Here is a 20710-nt window from a genome sequence, read left to right as displayed (position 1 = left end):
TCTGCTTGGACTAAAGTTATTAGTGGAGTCCCCCCGGGTTCGGTGCTGTGCCCATTGTTGTTTTATGTATTTATCAATGATATTGATGAATGATATATCAGACTTAATGTCCAAGTTTGCAGATGATACAAAGGTTGGCAGGGTTGTCGATGACAGTATACTTCTGCAACAGGAGCTAGAAAAGTTAGGCCGATGGGCTGAGAAATGACAACTGAAGTTTAACATTGATAAATGCAATGAACTGCATATGATAGCAGTAACCCAAGAGAAATGTACCGTGTTATTCTACACTCAGGGAGGTGGAGAATGAAAAAGACCTGAGGGTAATTGTGCAGTTAGATAAGAAGTTCTCTGAGCAGTGCTGATGAGCTGCCAGAGCAGGTCATGGAGTTTTGTCAATGATATATAGGAATTTTGCTAGCAGAGACAAGGAGGTGATTATCCCTTTGTATAAGGCAATGGTCAGGCCACACCTTGAGTAATGTGTACAGGTCTGAAGGCCTTGTTTTAGGAAGGATGTAGAGTTGCTATAACGAGTACAGAGAAGGGCAACAAGATTAGTGAGAGGAACAGATGGGTGCTCTTACCAAGGGAGGCTTAAGTTCTGCAAGTTGCAGGATCTGGAGACTAGGCACCTGCAAGGTGATCTGATTGAGGTGTATAAGGCCTTGGTTTGAGCAGGCTCAATGCTAGCGGGATACTTCTGCTTGCTCAGATTAAGAACCTGATGGGGCATAGATTCAAATTGAGGAAAGACAGTTTTAGAATAGATGTGCGGACGTTTGCCTCTAGCCAGCAGATAGCTGATTGCTGGAACAGACTTCCATCTGTTGTTGTGGAAGTTGATAGCTTAAATAACATTAAGGCTGAATTAGGCAATCATTTGGAGTGACCGGATAGATGAAATGGGAAGGTTGGTTTTTTTTTTTTGGCTGATGCTATATAAGCTTGCTTTCTTGCATCATATTCCTCAATTAATGCTAATGCCAATATGGCCCAAGAGCCCCTTGTGCCAAAAAACCTAAAAAACAACTACAACAACCTCATAGAAGGTAAAAACTCTCTCCAAGAGCACTTTAGGCACCCTTACGAAAGAAAAAGCCCCTTCCCTTGACAATAGTTATGTCTTCAAATATATCCCATATCAGTATACTATTAGCATGCCACTCAGCGGATCTTTTACCAGCAGATTCTTAATGTGAAGAAATCACTCTTGATAATCAGATCAAAAGTATTGCTTCCTCTTGTTGTCTCTCTGACATTCTGCAGTAGAAAACAGTCATCCAGTAAATCCCCAACAAGTCTTATGTAAGAGAAAACCCACACATTCCAGTCAATAACTGGAAAGTTAAAATACCACATTATAAGTTGTTCTGATTTACTGGCCCAGTCTATTTATCTGTGTAGTTGTTTGTTGTACTCATTAGGCTGAAACCTACCCCCTACATTTTGTTTTGTATTCCCTGTCATTTATGAGTAAGCTTATCTGCGAAAAGATCTCAACCTCCCAAACACTTCCTAGTTCATTTCACAAATATACATGGTCTCAATTCTAATATCAACGATGTCTGTTTCCACTTGCAGTCTGCCAAACTCAGTGTACTTTATCGATTGATTTGACTATTGCTCATCTCAGTTGCCCAAACTATTCACTATACGATTCCTTTCATCTCAAAGGTGGTACTTGTGCATATGTCCATTCCGATATTCTCTGTCAGAGGCTTGATAATTTGGAATCTTCTCTTTTCAATTTTCTCTGGCTTAAAATCTCTCTACCTCATTGTGTCAAATTCATCTTTTGTCTCTACCATTCTCCCAACTCTGCTAATCACTTGGAGCTCTTTGACTTCCTCTCTTTGCAACTTGACTTTCTCCAGTCCAACTTCCCTAATAGTGTGGTAATTTTCCTTGGTGATTTTAATGTTCACAACTCCAGCTGGCCGAGATGCTGAGGCTTTTGCAATTACTAATGACCTTGCACAGATTGTTCATTTACCTACAAGAATACCTAACCATAAAGCCAACAGACTTGATCTTTTTCTCACAAACAACCCTTCTAAGCACACCGTCAAAGTGAGTGGTCCTATAGGCACCACAGATCTCAACTTGGTGATTGTCTCTTTTCCAATGGAGCCTTTATCTCATGGCTATTCCCAACGTCATATTATTTGGCAATACAAGAATGCAAAATGGGATGACCTGCGAGATTTCTTTTCCTTGGTTGGATTACTGTTTCAAAACTTCTGATGTCAACATTTGCTCAGATCGTGTCAGTGAAATTATTCTTGTAGGAATTGGAATCCTTTATCCCACATCCACTTTAAAGTCTCGTCCTTTATCTAAACCTTGGTTTTCCAATAAATGTGCTGAGGCTGTTCAAGAGAAGAACATTGCATATCGTAATTGGCTTGTTTCCAATTCTTCAATTTCATTTTCTGCCTACACCAAAGCTCACAACAATTGTAAAGCAGTTATTAAGGAGTTAAAACTAGATTTTTAAGAGGCTAAGAGTAGAAAACTTGCTTCTTGCCCTAATGGTAGCTGAACATTCTGGTCTCTTGTCAAAGGTATTGGCCGTAACTTTTGCCCATCTCTGCTCCCACCTCTGTCAAAACCAGGTGGTTCTGTTGTCACTTCAGCCAAGGATAAAGCTGACCTGATAGCATCCCATTTTTCTTCCAACTCATGTATTAATGATCTGGGTAAAACACCTCCCACCATTCCCAACATGCTCCATTCAATGCCTCCTGTGGTCTTCCATCAAAAGGATGTCAGAAGGATTTTGACGAATCTTGATGCTAAGAAAGCTGCCGGTCCTGGTGCTATTTCTCCACTTGTTCTCAAAACATGTGCTGCTGCTGAACTTACTCCTGTTCTTTGCCTTATTCTTTTTCTTCTTCAAAGTTCCTTTTTCTTATTCAAAAGGTGTTTTTCCTTCTGCTTGGAAATTTGTTCATATCAAGCCAGTTCCAAAAAAGGGTGACAAATCCCTCCCAACCAATTATCATCCCATTGCAATTACTTCTACTCTTTCTGAAGTAATGGAGAAATAAATTAACTGCCAACTCTTAGACTACCTACAAACCTTCCATCTGATCAACAATCGCCAGTATCTATTCCGTCAGTGTTGATCCCCTAGTGATATTCTGACTTATGTTACCCATTTATGGTCAAATTCAATGGTGAAATACAAGCAGTTGCTCTTGACATCTCAAAGGCTTTCGATTGTGTTTGGCATAAAGGTCTTCTAAACAAGCTTCCACTTTATGGTTTGCCAACTGATTTTTGTAATTGGTTATCCAGTTTTCTCTTTGATCGCTCACTGAGGGTGATGGTAGATGGCTCTGTCTTCTAACCTCTCCACTAATGCTGGTGTTCCCCCAAGTTTCAGTTCTTTACCCCACTCTTTTCCTCTTGTATATTAATGACCTCCTTCTGGTGACTGGAAATCCTATCCATAGTTTTGCCAGTGATAGCACATTGCGTTCCACTTTCCATTTTGAGAAACCTTGTCCTGCTCAGTCAGCTTCAACTTCTCGAAAATCTGCTACCAATTCCTTAAATGCCGATCTTTAGGTAATTCTCCAGTGGGGCAAAGACAACTTAGTTGATTTCAATCCTTCTAAAACTCAGTCTTGTTTTATCTCACAAAAAGGATTCTTCTGCTCCTATGCTTATCTTTGGTGACCCTCCAATCTCTAGGCAAAATGTTATATCTCTTTTGGGGAATACCCTGACTGCTAATCTGTCTTGGCACAAGCACAAAACAAATATTGCTTCCTCTGCATTTAAAAAAACTTGGTTTTCTCTTTCACTCTCGGCATTACTTTTCTTCCAAACAGCTGTTCACTCCGTACAAATCGCAAATCCACCCTACCATGGAATATTGTTCCCCTATCTCCCAGATGGTGCCCCCAAAAACTGAAAGGAATCTAGAAGCCTAAGAGAACCTCTCTCAGGCTTCTAGATTCCATTCAGAAGGCAGTTAGGTTAATTAATGACTCCTCTCTAACAGAGTCTCTGCACTTGCTTTCTCATAGACGTACTGTTTCTGCTACATACCTTTTCTATAGATGGGCACTGTTCTTTTGAATTGGCTTCTATAATTTCCACTCTCCCTTTGAAAACAGACCAAACACATGCTGCCACCAGCCAACATCCATATACTGTCCATCTGCATACTCACAGAACCAACTTTTCATCTTCCTCGTTTATTCATTCAACTGCCATTTTCTGAAAAAAACCTTCATACATATTTCCTGAAAATTAGTCTACAGAAGTTCAAGTCTAATATCAATAAATATCCTCTTTCATCTTTTCAACCCCAGCACAGTACTAAGTACTATAGGTTCTAATACCTCTCGTGTTTGGACGTTTCATTAAAAAAAAAAAAAAAAAAAATGTCACACCAAACTGACTCACCATTACATTGGCTACCATTATCAACTGGTGCACTACATTAGTTTTAATAGCTTCTTCAGAGCATATTAAATCGGAGGCAGTGGATTTATTTAAGAGCATAAATCTCTCCCCCCCCAATGTTTTGTTTGTTGTTTCTGTACACGTATTTTGCATATTCAAATTCTGCATTCCTTATGTCTCAGAGGGGCACCATGTCTCAGATATTCCCACAATGTCTGCATTTGATGAGTTAATCAGTACTTTGTTAAAATTATTTGCTATGCACCTGTTCTTACTCTTTGCCTAATACAGCCCATGTATTTATTTGTTCCATGATGAGCCACATACGGGACTTGAACTCCGTGACACCTTACTTTCCAGACTGCTGCATCTTCCAATAGAAGCAGTACAAGAGTCACTTTCACCTCCGCTTGCAGCTTCAGTTATTCTATTAGTCTGTGCATCCCCCAAGCTATCAGCTTTCTGACCAACACTGCTTTCTTCTCTTGAAAAATACCAAGAAGTAAAAAGTGTTTTTATTAGCATTAGCATTAGTAGAGGCATATGATGCAAGAAAGCAAGCTTATGCAGCATCAGCCAAAAATAAAAAAAAAAAAAACCCTTCCACTTCACCCCTCCGTTCATTCGAAATACCTTTCCAGCTGAGCCTTAAATTTATTTAGCATTAGCATTAGTAGAGGCATTTGATGCAAAAAAGCAAGCTTATGCAGCATCAGCCAAAAAAAAAAAAAAAAAAAACCCACTTCCACTTCACCCCTCTGTTCGTTCAAAATACCTGTCCAGCTGAGCCTTAAACTTATTTAGGCTATCAACCTCCACCACAAGGGATGGAAGTCTGTTCCACCAACCAACCACCCGCTGGCTAAAGGCAAATTTCCGCACGTCTATCCTACATCTGTCTTTCCTCAATTTGAATTTATGCCCTCTCAGGTGATTTTTCTGAGCTAGAGGAAGAATCCCATCAGCATTGAGCATGCTTAAACCATTCAAGGCTTTATACACCTCTATCAGATCACCTCGCTGGTGCCTAGTCTCCAGACACTGTAATTTGCAAAACTTAAGCCTTTCTTCGTAAGAGCACCCCTTTGTTCCATTCACTAATCTTGTTGCCCTTCTCTGTACTCGTTCCAGCAGCTCTACATCCTTCTTGAAATGAGGCCTCCAGACCTGTATACAATACTCAAGGTGCGGCCTGACCATTGCCGTATACAAGGGAATAATCACCTCCCTATTCCTGCTAGAAAAATTCCTGTATATCATTGATAAGACACCATGAGCTACTCTTGCAGCCCGTCTGCACTGCTCAGAGAACTTCATATCTGCCTGCACAGTTACCCCCAGGTAACTGTGCAGGCAGATACTCAACCATTCTCTACCACTGTCAGTGTAGTACCACAGAGTTGATACGTTGCCCTGGGGTTGCTGTTTCCCATATGTAGTACTTTACATTTGTCAATGTTAAACTTCATTTGCCACCTCTCAGCCCATCTGCTCAACCTTTCCAGATCCTGTTTCAGCAGCATAGCGTCAGTAGCATCCTTAACAACCCTGCCAACCTTTGTATCGTCTGCAAATTTGGACATTAAGCTTGATATAGCATCATCAATATTATTTATAAATACAGAAAACAACAATAGACCCAACACTGTACCCGAGGGACTCCACTAATAACATTAGTCCACGATGAGCAGTGTCCATTAATTACCACTCTCTGTCTTCTGCCACTCAACCATCCCTTTATCCATAGCAACAATTTGCCACCAATGCCACACTGTTCCAATTTGTGCAGCAGCCATCCTAAGATCCAAATATATAATATCAAAGTTATTCCCTGCATCCAATTCTTTTGTGACTACATCATAGTATCCAATCAATTGGTCACGCAAGACCTTCCATTAACAAAACCATGCTGTGTCTGAACTATAACTGAATTCTTGTCAAGATGATCCTGCAGTGCTTCTTTAATCAGTGCTTCCATTAATTTTCCTGGAACAGAAGTTAAACTCACAGGTCTACAATTACTTGTGTCAGCCTTTGATCCTCCTTTGTGAATTGGGGTTACATTTGCACAACTCCAGTATGTGGGTACCTCCCCTGAGTCCAAGGAAGCTCTCATAATTATGGCTAACGGATTGCTTACTTCCTTTGCTGCCTTCTTTAATATAACTGGATAGATCCCATCCATCCCAGGTGCCTTTCTTGTATTTATCTTCAACAATTTCTCCTCCGCTTTACTCTCAATTATTACAAGATCATCTAGCTCACTGCCAATGTTTACTTCATCTAATGCATTCCCCTTCCTGAATAACTCTTCATGTGTGAATGTAGATGCAAAATATTGATTTAGTTTGTTAGCTACCTGAGCAGGATCATGAACAGTTGAACCATTGATATCAAGTGGACCAATCTGATTCATCCTCTTGCTTCTAGAGTTTACATAAGTAAAGAACTCCTTGCTGTTTTTCTTTGCATCCCTTGCCAAAGATTTCTCGTAATCTGCCTTCACCTGCCTAACCTCCTTTGTAACTTGGTTACAGATCAACTTATATCTATCATAGGCTTCTGTGTCACATGTTAATTTATATGTATCCCATGCATTTTTCTTCTCTGCCATGTCTCATTAGTTCATCTGTCATCCATTTAGGCCTGAACCTTGAACAATATTTCTTAGTTGGTATGTAAAGCCTAGTAGCTTCCAAGATAAGTTCTTTGAATGCTTCCCATTTTGAGTTTGCTGTTGGTAACATTATCAGTTGGTCCTGCTGTATAGAATTTAAATACTGTCTCAAACCATCGTAGTCGCCTTTACGAAAGCAATAACCCTTCCTTTTACCCCTGATGGTAGTTACCTCCTTGAGTAAATCCCACTTCAGCACTCTGTGATCACTGTATCTGCAGATTCTTAATGCATGAAGAATCACTACTGATAATCAAATCAATAGTATTGCTCCCTTTAGTTGCCTCCCGAACATGCTGATTTAGAAAACAATCATCCAGTAAATCCACAAAAGCCTTGCTAGTGTGTGAGTGACCAACCCACAAATTCCAGTCAATATCTGGCAAATTAAAATCCCCCATTATAAGACTCTCTGATTTACTGGCCCCCTCTATTTCCCTGTACAGTTTCTTATTATACTCATCAGAGTCATTAGTCCTACAGCACACTCCTACTCAATTTTGATCTCCCAATGCTTATGTCAGACCAAACAGACTCGGCACTGGACTGTCCAGCGATATCGACTGGCTTCACTTCCTTGGATTTTGTGTGTTTCTTAACTAATAGCATAACCCCTCCTCCCTTCCTATCCTGTCTATCCTTTCTGTAGACGTTGTACTCCCCAAATTCCAGTTCGGCATTACTTATATCTGTGTGACACCACGTCTCTGATATCCCAACAATATCTGCCTTTGATGCTTTGAACAATACCTCAAATTTATCAAATTTATTTACTAAACTCCTAGCATTGGTGTACACGCAAGTATGCATGCACCTGTTCTTTTTCTTAGCCAACTTAACACAACCCATGTGTTTACTTTACCCCAATGACTCCCAGCAGTCTCTGAAATATCCTGCATCTTATTTTCCAAGCTGCTGCTCATTCCAATAGAAGCAGTGCAAGAATCACTTTCACCTCTGCCAGTGGCTACTGTTAATCTATTAGTCCTTGTATCCCCCCTAATCTAGCAGTTTTCCGACCCACCTAACACTGCCTCGATAGCATCAGCAAACATTCTTGCACTCTTTCTATTTAAGTGTATCGCATCCCTGTAGAAGCTGTCCCTCCTGTTAACAAGTACAGACCAGGCTGAAATAAATTCTACCCCTTGAGCCTTGCACAATCTTTTCAGGGCTGAATTGATCGACATGGCTTTCATCATATACTCCCTCCTATCGTGTCTGGGCAGAATTGCAGACACTTTCAAATTCAGCCCTAATTCACGGCATTTTTTCAACAGTGACCTGTACTTGTTAAGTAATTCCGCCGGTCTCCTACTCTTAATATCATTAGTGCCAACGTGACAACGTAGAGTGGATATCATCTTAAAAGATGATATCCACTCTACAACGTCATAAACCTTTGCCCCTGGCAGACATACCCTGGTTCTGTTCCACCTATCCTTTTTACAAAGTATGTTTCCCGTTTCCCTGACAATAGAGTCACCAACAACTACTAGTTCCTTTGGAACCAGTGCATTCTGCCTTGGGGGGTTGCCGCTGTGTTGCGTGATGCCCAAGTGCAAGCTCTGGCATTGGTTTGGGCAGCTGAGAGCTTGATGGGTCCCTCACTTTTAATCCTTCGAGGGCATCCACCCTGTCCTTCAAGCTCTCATATAGGCCCATAACAAAGCTGAGTTGTTGCCTGATTTCCTTATACTCCTTGCATTGCGCACTTACAAAGACATCCCCCATGGCAGTATCATGTCCCGTAAATAGCATAAAAAGCAAGTAGTGCATTTTAAAAGGCTGTGATTCAGAGGGCAACTGTTCCCCCTCAGTTCTCCCCTGAGCCACTGCACTCCCATTAGCTTGAACCTTTTGCGTTGCTGCTCTGGTCTGAGTCATGAATTACAATTCATGATTGTAATAATATTACAATCATGATATAATATTATAATTATAATATTATAATAATAACTAAATATAATAATTAAATTATAATATAATAATAATATTATTAATTACAATACGCTATTACCACCTCCTCCTGCAATTGAGAGACTTATGTCCTTTGCTACCATAAGAATTTGCCTAAATCATATAAACTTACCGATTAAATTTTTGATAAAAGGATTTAGCCAATGGTGAATTTATAGATGCCAGCAATATACTTGTGTTATTTATGCACTAAAAAAAAACTTTGATGGTCAGCTGCATCGAAGCAGTCGATTAAGCATTATTACTTGAAACAAAATAGCATCAGTATGATGAACTGTTATGTGAACTGCAACTGAATAAGATTACACTGCATTTTAAAAATCCTTATGTAAACTGTAATATTTAAGAAACCAAAGCACTTGACTCCCTGATGCAAGCAAGCTATAAAGTTGAGTGAAGTTATTTTTATGTTATTGCAGCTAACTATTTTTAAAGCACAAAATAAATAATATTTTAAATTATTATTATAATTATTACATGTATATATTCTGTAACATAATAATGCACTCAAATGTAGCTTGCAACCGATTTCTAGTTTTAAATGGTCCATGACATGCAAAACTTTCTTCCATTCCATATTTTTTATGAAAGAGATTTGAAAACATACAAATCATTTTGCTCAATCCTTTTTGTGAGTGAAGATACCAGTGACACTATTTCCCTTAAATGATTATTAATTTTCCTTTTCTTTCAGTTTCACAGTCACCAAATCTTTCATGTGTTGGTTATTGCAGCTGCCTTTGTTCATTATCATGGTATATCGGAGATGGCAGTATATAGGCTTACAATGGGCACTTGTTCAGCTGAATATGACATACCACATGATGTTTATTAACCTGTAATATCATTGACGTTTTAGGTTATGTATTTACCTTTGTGCCTTTTTGGTAACACACTGTTTTATTAATTTGTCTTGAAGAGGGTTTAAATACTTCTTAAAGGAGTAGATTACTGTAATTTATAAAAAAAAAAAAAAAAAAAAGAAAGAAAAAAACTAGTTTAAACAAAGTTGTTGAAATAATATATTTTATATATCTGTGGAATTTGTACATTTTTGAATCAGTATGCAAATAATGTAATGTGCTAAAGGAATGCACTATGTATGTACAAATATCATGAATTATTCTTTACAGTGTAAACACTATAAAATAGATTTTGTTTTGTTTTGAATTATGAAATTAAATTATTTATATATCAATGCATATAATGATATATTTTGACTTCTACTTTGGGCTTTCACAACTGAAATTGAATTATTGGATTGTAGGAAGTTGCTTTAAAAAGCTGTTCTTGTTCAAAGAATCATGGGTGTGTTTTTAATTCATACTTGGGTTGATGGGTTGTATTAATTATTACAAGGTTTTTCCATAATTATCAAATTTTTTATTATATATAATAATATTTTTATACAAAAAATTAATCTGCTATTTAATTTTTGAGAAAATTAAGCGCTGTTCATATTTGAAAATGATGCAAAGTTATTCAGATCCAAATTTTAGGTATGTTAATGATATAATTGAAAATTTGTACTAAATGTTAAGTTTCATTGATCACTTACAAATACAGATGTGTATTTTTATTTGTTCTCTATAAAAACAACAACTTTTGAAATAAATGCTAAGATAGTTCTAATTAGTTAAACGTATATTACAAGCCAAATTTATGCTATCTTTTCTCAATGTAAAACTACTGTATACTGAAGTCGGGATCAACACAAAAACTGAATGAAGTATTAAAAACTTGGTTATGCAGTTATCATGGGAAGACCCCCTCAACACAAGATAGGAGCAAGATTATTGTAAAAGATTAAAATGAGGAACAAATCTAGGAAAGTTAAGCCATGTATAACCAAAAATACTAAAAGGTTAGATGGAAGGTGATATGTGAATATTCTGATGAATGGTTGTTAAACAGTGGCTTATAAAACATAACCCTGCTAGAGCCTCCCATATACAATGTAAACTAAAGTGCAAAGAGGTGTATATTGGGGACATAACCTACTCACTAGAATAGGTGACTGCAAGCATGAGGGAGGTGCAACATAACCATTCATTCTTTGGGAATATCAACCAGGGAAATGGAAGGGAAGAAGTCTACCACAATACCTACATATATATTGAAAGGTAAGTACAAAATGTTAGAGACTTTATAAAGATAATTCCCCTCTGTAGATCTGCTGATTAGACTTTCATGGGAGAGGAAAAAAAGAGTAGGGGAGGAAACTAAAGGTAGGGAAAACCATTAGAAGCATGCCCTCCCTGATTTCAACAGAGTATGATATTCTTAATATTACTATTACTGGATATAATATAACCACAAGTGAAAGAATTTTAAGAAAGAACAATATGGTAAAATACATGGTCATTATTTTCATTCTTAAAGTTTCTTCACTTTTTTTTAAAATCCCTTTACTTTTGGTTATACAGTATTATATTTAATAATGACAGTATTGAGAATTAGTCCTACCCAGGCCTACTGTATTAGACCTACACCCGCAATAACTAGAACCACTCCCGAACCCAACTCACATTATTTTTACCTGCAACCCTGAAAAACATAAATTAATCAATACAAATAAAAAGACATTAAGAAAATTTGTCTTTAAATTTTTCACATGTCAGTAATAATGCATTAATAATTAATCAGTGAATAATATTAATGTTTTATTTTTTATATACATATACATATATACATAAAAAATAAATTGAGAAAACAAAAATACACATTCGTAATACAAATAATTTTACAAATTTTGGGGTCAGTTCCTGTGCAGAAACTGAACATCAAAAGTTTCAGCCTTCAGCTATATTCTTCTATCTTGGATTAAAAACAGAGCACTAAGTGAATCAGCACTAAGCAAGTGCTGTATTCCCATAAGGTAACATATGTATTTGTTAGTTGCAGTTTGTGCCATAGGATATTTCCTAATAAATAATGAAACAGATGTCTTTCCCTCTGCTAAAATTAATTCTTTATTTTTTATAATTGTTCTTATAGTTGAACCTGCCAGTCCTAAATTATTATGCGCACATTCACTTGTTGTTGCCGGAATCGATTCGCTTCAAAAGGTCCAATTTAATTTTTAAACTCAGTCTTTTTCTTACCTTTGTAGCCTTCCTACCACATCAAGGCGTTGCTTTTTTATTCTTATCTGACATTATGAACTCTTTGAAAATGTAACCGCATTGCATTAATTATGATACAACGTTCGAGTAAACTGTCTGATGTCTAATACTCTAACGAGTGATGACTACTAGACTTCGGATAAATGCATATAATGCAAATGTTACAAGCAATACTGCGTATTCCTTAACTTAATAATTTTTTTCAAATGTTGATCTAGGAATTACATAAGTCACTGTACTGCAATTAAATTAGCGTGGGAGAGAATTTTACTGAGCATGGGAAAATTTCTTAAGTTAGTGTGAGAAACATTTTAATGCTGTTTTGCTATTCATCTCATTCTATCAACTACATCATTAAACATGCCAAAAATTCAATCTGTACACTGGAAAAATAGTGTTATAGTGAGTTAACTACGTTATAATAAGATACAGGTTATATAAGAACAGTATTATAGCGAATCAGCAGAAAGCAAACCATGTTATAATGAGGGTCTACTGTACTCATTTTTCCTTAATTATACACCATATTAATTTTTCTATATCCTTCAACTTAGCTTTTCATGACTAAAGTTGTACGTGTGCCAATAAAATCAAATCAGATCCTTATGTCCATATTTATATCCTTAATACCTCAAAGGGGAGCTGGTTGTAAACTGTAAAAATAATTTTAATAAAAAATGAAAATGGAGACTATGTTGTATGTATGACAATAAACTACTTAAATTATACAGTACTTTTAAATTCCCCCATGCAACCCTAAAAAATTATTATTTTAATTAATACTGGTAGTAGTGGCAAATAATGCAAGAAAGTGAGCTTATACATTATCAGCAAAAAAAAAAAAAAAAACCTTCCCTTTTCAACTGCCCATCCCCTCTAACACTTTATCTAGTTCTTTCTTGAAATTATTCAAACTACCCTCCCCAACAACACTAGATAGGAGTTTGTTCCAGCAATCAACTAAGCTCTGGCTGAAGGCAAATTTCTGCACATCTGACCTGCAACCATCCTTAATTAATTTGAATTTATGCCACATCATGTGTAGTGTAGTCTGAGCAAGGGAAAGAACCGGTTAGAAAAAATAGATTTTAAAATTGAGCCTTAAATGGATTGAGCATATTGATGTCCCGTCCCCCCCCCCACCATTCTTGTTCTCTGCACCTGGTGCAACAGATTAATATCTTTCCTAAAATAAGGTTTCCAGATCTGTATGTAGTACTCAAGATGTGACCTAAAAATTGCCTTATACAATGGAATAATCACCTCCTTATTCCTGTATATCATTGAAAAAATCCTGTGAGCTGATCTGGCAACCTGTCAACACTGCTCAGGACTTCACATCTAGCTACAAAAATACGCTCAGGTATGTATTTTTCATTCTCCTCTGCCCTGAGTACCACACAACTGGTACATTAATCTGCGAGAGAACAAAACCAGAGGTGGCAGTGTGATCACTGCCACCTCTTGGTTCTGTTTTCTGCAAATTCTTAATGCATGATGATTCACTGCTAATAATCAGAGGTATTGCTCTCTCTTGTTGCCTCTCTAATATGCTGGTATAGAAAACAATCAGCAATAAATTCACAAAAGTCTACTGTGAGTTGCCAATCCACAAGGTCCAGTCAATATCTGGAAAGTCAAATTTCCCATTATAAGAGATACTGATTCACTCTCTCACTCTGTGTCTGTACAGTTGATCATTATACTCATCACAGTTATTGGGCCTATAACTCACTTCTACCCACATTTTTGTTTTTTCTAGTGCTTGTCACATTCACATCAACTTGACTCAGCATTTCACTGGCCACCCATGTCAAGTGTATATACTGCCTTAGATTTTATGTGCTTCATAACTAAGAGCATAACCCCCCTGCCCACCCTGTCTGTCCTTTCTGTACACTTACTCCCCACATTCAAATTCTGAATCCATTACATCTGAGTGACATCACCTCTCAAATAACCCTACAATGTATACAATTTGTTGACATAACCAGTACCTCGGTAGTTATAAACTAGTCACCTGTAGAGAAGAAAAATGCAGGAGATGCATATAAATTATCAGAATGATGCAGAAGCCGGCTGTAGATATAAAGTAGTCAGTAATCAAGTCAAAAAGCAAATTATCACAAAAGTCTGGCAAAGAAAAGTAGCAAACACTTCTTTACTTATGTGAACACTAGAAAGAAGGGTATAAATTGCATAAGTCCTTCAGATATTTAACTGTTGATCCTGTTCAATTCACTGAAAAACTGAATAGGTTTTGCATCTACATTCACATGTGGAATTTTTTAGAGATGAGGTTGCCAAAATTTTAACTAAATCTAACAGGGAGATAAATGATTTTGTTATAACTGGGAGGAAAGTAAAAGAAATTCTTGAAGCTAAATGTTAAAAAGGCACCTGAATAGATGGGATCTGTCTAATCACAATAAAGGAGGTAGCAAGACAGGTAAGCAAACCCTCAGCCATAATTATAAGAATCTCCACGGAAATGAAGGCAGGATAACTGTTATGTGTGGAGATACCCATTTCACCCTTTGATCCCTCTTTGTTAAATGGAGATATGTTATATCTAAGGATACCTTAGATTTGGTGGAGGGCCCTGTAGACTGGAGATGTACAGAAATATTTCCCCATTTCACAACGGTGCATCAAAGGTTGACATGAGTATCTGCAGACCTGCTAGCTTGACTGCTGTTGCATATAAAAGACTACTGTATAAATTGGAACAGTGTGACATTAAGGGAAAGTTATTGCTACAGATAAAGAGATGGTTGAGAGGGAGAAAATAGAGTGGATGTCAAAGGGCACTGGTCTTCTTGGACTAATGTTATTACAGTATCTGCTGTGTGCTGGTTCCCATTGTTGTTTTCTGTATGTGCTAATGATACCGATGAAGACATATCGGGCTTAATGTCGAAGTATGTAGATAATACGAAGTTGGCAGTCAGTAATCAGCATATGCTACTGCAATAAGATCTGAAAAATTAAGAAGTGACAACTGAATTTAACATTGACAAATGCAAGCTTAAATAAATGTAAGGCTGAACTAGACAAACATGCTAACATACGGTGGTACCAACTGATGATGTTACCAACAGCAAATTCAAAATGGGAAGCATTCAAAGAAATAATCTTGGAAGCTACTAGGCTTTTTATACCAACTAAGAAATATTGTTCAAGATTTATTCCTAAATGAAAGTCAGATGAGCTAATTAGACATGTGGCAGAGAAGAAGTGGAGTACTTAAAAATTAATTCTTGCATCATATATTCCTATGCTAATGCTGATTAACAGGTGACACAGAAGCTGATGATAGCTATAAGCTGGTCTGTAACCAAGTCACAAAGGAGGTTAGGCAGGCAAAGGCAGATTACGACAGATCTTGGGCAAAGGATGCAAAGAAAAACAGCAAAGGGTTCTTTACTTATGTAAACTTTAGAAGGAAGGGGATGAATCAGATTGGTCCGCTTGACATCAGTGGTTCAACTGTTGATGATCTACTGAGGTAGCTAACAAACTAAATGAATATTTTGCATCTACATTCACACATGAGTTATTCAGGGAGGGAAATGCCAGAGGTGTATTAAACTCGGCAGTAGCATTAGTAGAGGCATTTGATGCAAGAAAGCAAGCTTATGCAGCATCAGCCAAAAAAAAAAAAAAAAAAACCCACTTCCACTTCACCCCTCTGTTCGTTCAAAATACCTGTCCAGCTGAGCCTTAAACTTATTTAGGCTGTCAACCTCCACCACAAGGGATGGAAGTCTGTTCCACCAACCAACCACCCGCTGGCTAAAGGCCACAGCTGGCTACAACATTATCTAGTAAGCTAGATAATGTTGTAATAACTGAAAGTAAAGTGGAGAAATTGCTGAAGATAAACATAAGAAAGGCATCTGGGGGTGGATGGAATCTATTCAGTTATATTAAAGAAAGTAAGCAAACCCTTAGCCATAATTATGAGAGCTTCCTTGGATTCAGGGGAGTTACCCATGGACTGGAAATGTACAAATGTGACCCCGGTCCACAAAGGAGGATCAAAGGGAGACAGGTAATTACAGATATTTTAGTTTAACTTCTGTTCTAGGGAAATTAATGGAGGCACTGGTTAAAGAAGCATTGCAAGATCATATAGACAAGACTTCAGTTAAATCTTGGACACAGCATGGGTTTCTAAAGGGAAAGTCTTGTCTGACCAATTTGATTGGATATTATGGTGTAGTTACAAAGGAACTGTTTGCAAAGAATAATTTTGATATCATATATTTGGATCTTAGAAAGGCTTTTGATACTGTTGCACATGGAAGGCTGCTGCACAAATTGGAGCAGTGTGGCATTTGAAGCAAATTGCTGCTATGGATAACGGGATGGTTGAGTGGGAGAAGACAGAGTGGTAATCAATGAACACTGCTCTTCTTGGACTAATGTTATTAGAGGAGTCACCCAGGATTCAGTGTTGGGTCCATTATTGTTTTCTGTATTTATTAATGATATTGTTTATGGTATATCAGGGTTAATGTCAAGTTTGCAGACGAAACGAAGGTCAGCAGGATTTTTAATGATAGTACGTTGCTGCAACAGGATCTAGAAAAGTTGAGTAGGTGGGCTTGAGAGGTTGCAACTGAAGTTTACCATTGACAAATATAAAATACTGCATATGCGAAGCAGTAACCCCAGAGTAACGTATATCAATTGTGTGGTACTAGCTGACAGTGGTAGAGAGTGAAAAGGACCTGGGGGTAATTGTGCAGGCAGATATGTGAAGTTTTCTGAGCAGTGCAGACACTCTGTAAGAGTAAATCATGGTGTCTTGTCAATGATATACAGGAATTTTTCTAGCAGGGATAAGGTAATTATCCACTTGTATAAGGCCACACCTTGAGTACTGTATACAGGTCTGGAGGCCTTATTTTAAGAAGGATGTAGAGCTGTCGGAACATGTACAGCAAAGGGCAAAAAGATTAGTGAATGGAACAAGGGGTTGCTCTTAACGAAGAAGGGCTTAAGTTTTGCAAATTACAGTGTCTGGAGACTAGGCACCTGCAAAGTGATCTAATTGGGGAGTATAAAGCCTTGAATGGTTTGAGCATGCTCAGTGCTGATGGGATTATTCCTCTTGTTCAGAATAATCGCCTGAGACAGCATAAATTCAAATTGAGAAAAGATAGTTGTGGGAAAGATGTGCAGAAGTTTGCCTTTAGCGAGTGGGTGGTTGATTGCTGGAACAAACTTCAATCTGTCTTGATGATGTTGATAGCTTAAACAGATTCAAGGCAGAACTAGACAAACATTTAGAGCGAGTGGATGGGTGAAACGAGAAGAGGGAGGGTGGCTTTTTTTTTTTTTTTTTTTTTTGGCTGCTGCTATATAAGCTTGATTTTTTGCATCATGTGCCTTTGCTAATACTAATATTTGTTGTGACTGGTTGGGTGAAATGGGAAGATTTTTTTTTTTTTTTGCTGATTCTGTATAAGCTTGCTTTCTTGCATCATATGCCTCAACTAATGCTAATTCATATGGATGCAGTAATCCCAGATTAGCATCAGCCAAATTAAAAAAATAATAAACAAAAGTAAAAAACTTTTCATTTCACACATCCATTCACTCCAAGTGCTTGTCGAGGCCTGCCTTGAACTTATTTCAATTTTCGGTTTCCACTGTGTTTAAGATTGACAAATTTTGTCAAACTTAAACTTCAGTTGCCACCTCTGAGTCGATCTGCTCAAATTTTCTGGATCCTGTTGCAGTAGTGTGCTGCTGTTACCAACCCTACCAACCTATCATCCACAAACTTGGACATTAACCCTGATAATACCTTCATCAATAGCAGTGATAAATACAGAAAACAAGGGGCCCAACAAATCAACCCTGGGGGACACTACTAATAACAGTCCATTTATTACCAATGTTTGTCTTCTCTCGCTCGACCATCACTTTATCCATAGCAGCAACTTGCCCTTAATGCCACACTGCTTTGTACAGTAGCCTTCCATGGGCAACAGTATCAAAAGCTTTCCTAAACTCTGATTATATGATGTCAAAATTATTTTTTGCATCCAGTTCCTTTGTGACCACATCATAGTGTCTAATCAAATTTGTCAGACAAGGCTTCCTCCTAACAAACCCATGATGTGGCTGAAATATAATTGTAGTCTTATCTAGATGACCCTGCAGTGCTGCTTTAACCAGTGCCTATTATTTTCCCTGGAACCAAAGTTAACTAACAGGTCTGTAATTATTTGTGTCACCCTTTGTGGATTGGAAGTGAGGCACACAACCATCATCTATCCCGATGTTGTGGAAAGCCTTGCAAGCATCTTGGCTGCAGATCTCTGTGTACGTCTTTAGAGATCTAGTTTAGTCAACTCCTAGGCAAATAGCAGCTGTTATCCATGTGAATGGTGGCCCAACACTGTATTAGGTAGGTGGTCATAATTCAGTGAATATACTCATTTGGCTTTCCATTAGCAACAGCTAATTAAATATTAATGGAGTGACACATGATCTTAGTTGCCAATGTGCCATTTAAATCAAACAAACAAACTTCGTGGGTACATGCAGCCTGTACACATTTTGGCATGGACTCTGCAAGGAGTTGCACTGTAAGGTATTCTGTTGTAATGCTACTCATAGGTTGCACAATGTGTTCAGTAATGGCTGCACATTGGGTGGATGGTTGTAGCATCGCTTGTCCTTTTCCAATATGTCTCAAACACGTTCATATTACAGGAGATCTAGCTAGTTTGGTGACATAAGAGGGCAGGTGGAAAAATTTACTGTCATTCCTAAACCCTGCTGTGAGCTTTTAGGGGGATCAACAACTGAAACCATATTCTGTATATATTGTCTAAAAATTGCACATGTTCTCTGGTTGATTTTCTGTTTGCTGGAAGAAAACTTGGGTTTTCAGGAAAGAAAAAAAAAAAAAACACGCTACCCTTGCCTGAGCCCGACTAACACAGCAACATTGCAAAAAAGGCCAATAAAACCTGTAACTAGTAAGTAACTAGTTACTTACTAGTTGCCAGGCTTTTTGGCATGGCACAATGTCTGATTGATAGATGCTGTAGTAATCTAGATACGCTGTCATCACAAAGGAGTGAGAGCCAGGGGTCGTGGTACGTGAGAGGTTTTTTTTTTTTTTTGGCAGATGCTATATAAGCTTGCTCTCATGCATCATCTACTAATAACAATGTCACAAAACAAATCCCCAAACTAATAACACCATCACCTCCAGCCTCGTGGACATTAGAATAGTCTGTCCAGGTGCCATGACTTCATGTCATAGCACCTGGATGGACAAGAGCAAGTTGTTTCAACAATGGATAAAGGGATGGTTGAGTGGGAGACAACAGAGAATGGGAATCAATGGATACTGCTTTTTGTGGACTAATATTATTAGTGGAGTTCCCCAAGGTTCTGTGCTGGGTCCATTGTTGTTTTGTGTATTCATCAATGATATTGATGAAAATATATCAGGCTTTATGTCCAAATTTGCAGATGATAAGGGTGGCAGGGTTGTTAACGACAGTAAAGACAGTATGCTACTGCAACAGGATCTAGATAAGTTGGGCAAATGGGGTGAGAAGTGGCAACTGAAGTTTAACATTTACAAATGTAAAGTACTGCACATTGGTAGCAGTAACCCAAGAGAAACATTCCAACTGTGTGGTACTACACTCAGGGAAATGGAGAGTGAAAAAGACCTCCGGGGTAATTGTGCAGTCAGATGTAAAGTTTGCTAAGCGGTGCAGACGGGCTGCCAGGACAGGTCATGGAGTCTTGCCAATGATATATGCGAATTTTGCCAGCAGAGACAAGGAGGTGATTATCCCATTGTACAATGCAGTGGTCAGGTCACATGTTGAGTACTGTGTACAAGGCTGAAAGCATCAATTTAGGAAGTATGTGGAGTTACTAGAATGAGTACAAAGAAGGGCAACAAGATTGGTGAGGAAAAGCTTAAGTTCTGCAAATTGCAGCACCTGGAGACTAGGTATCTGCGAGGTAATCTGATTTAGGTGTATAAGGCCTTGAATGGTTTGAGCAAGCTCAATGCTGAATGGATGGGTGAAATGGGAATTTTTTTTTTTGGGTGATGCTGCATAATTTGCTTTTTTTGTACCATATACCTCAACTAATGCTAATGTTGCTCTGCCTGAATTCATATCGGCCCATCAGAATGGTAGAGTTGTAAACGGTATTCATCAGACCACAACAGATTTCCACATGTCAGTGGTCCAGTGTTGGTATTGACATGCCCATGCAATGTGTTGCTTGTCTTGCAGTGGCTGTCCACTATGATCGTTAACCTATGTTTGTTTGTTTAGTTTTTAGGAGCATTAGCAACTAAGGCCATATTGCTCCAGGATATGCGGTGGTCATTCCCTAACCTTTCCGCATCCTCGTATTTGGTAGTGACGGGCTCGAACCCCGGTCTAATCAAGAAGCATGTGATACGCACTGCTGCTCCTTCCCACCTGGCTACGGAGGCACTCGTTAA

The 20710-nt window shown here is 38.1% G+C and overlaps 1 protein-coding gene across 1 annotated transcript in view; it reads left to right on the top strand.

Annotated features, from left to right (window-relative positions):
• LOC150078575 (adiponectin receptor protein-like) overlaps positions 1-10014 on the top strand; it is a 222636-nt gene extending 212622 nt beyond the window's left edge. Inside the window, exon 8 of the mRNA XM_090385390.1 lies at positions 9774-10014. Within this exon, the coding sequence (XP_090241516.1) occupies positions 9774-9914 (141 nt within the window). The 3' untranslated portion in view covers positions 9915-10014. The remainder of the gene's footprint in view (positions 1-9773) is intronic.
• The last annotated feature ends 10696 nt before the right edge of the window (positions 10015-20710 follow it).

The sequence above is a fragment of the Mastigoproctus giganteus genome, chromosome 11, assembly GCF_048544385.1.
Source record: "Mastigoproctus giganteus isolate SK-2022 chromosome 11, ASM4854438v1, whole genome shotgun sequence".
NCBI classification, from domain to species: domain Eukaryota; kingdom Metazoa; phylum Arthropoda; class Arachnida; order Uropygi; family Thelyphonidae; genus Mastigoproctus; species Mastigoproctus giganteus.
This window is presented reverse-complemented; position numbering and strand designations above follow the sequence as displayed.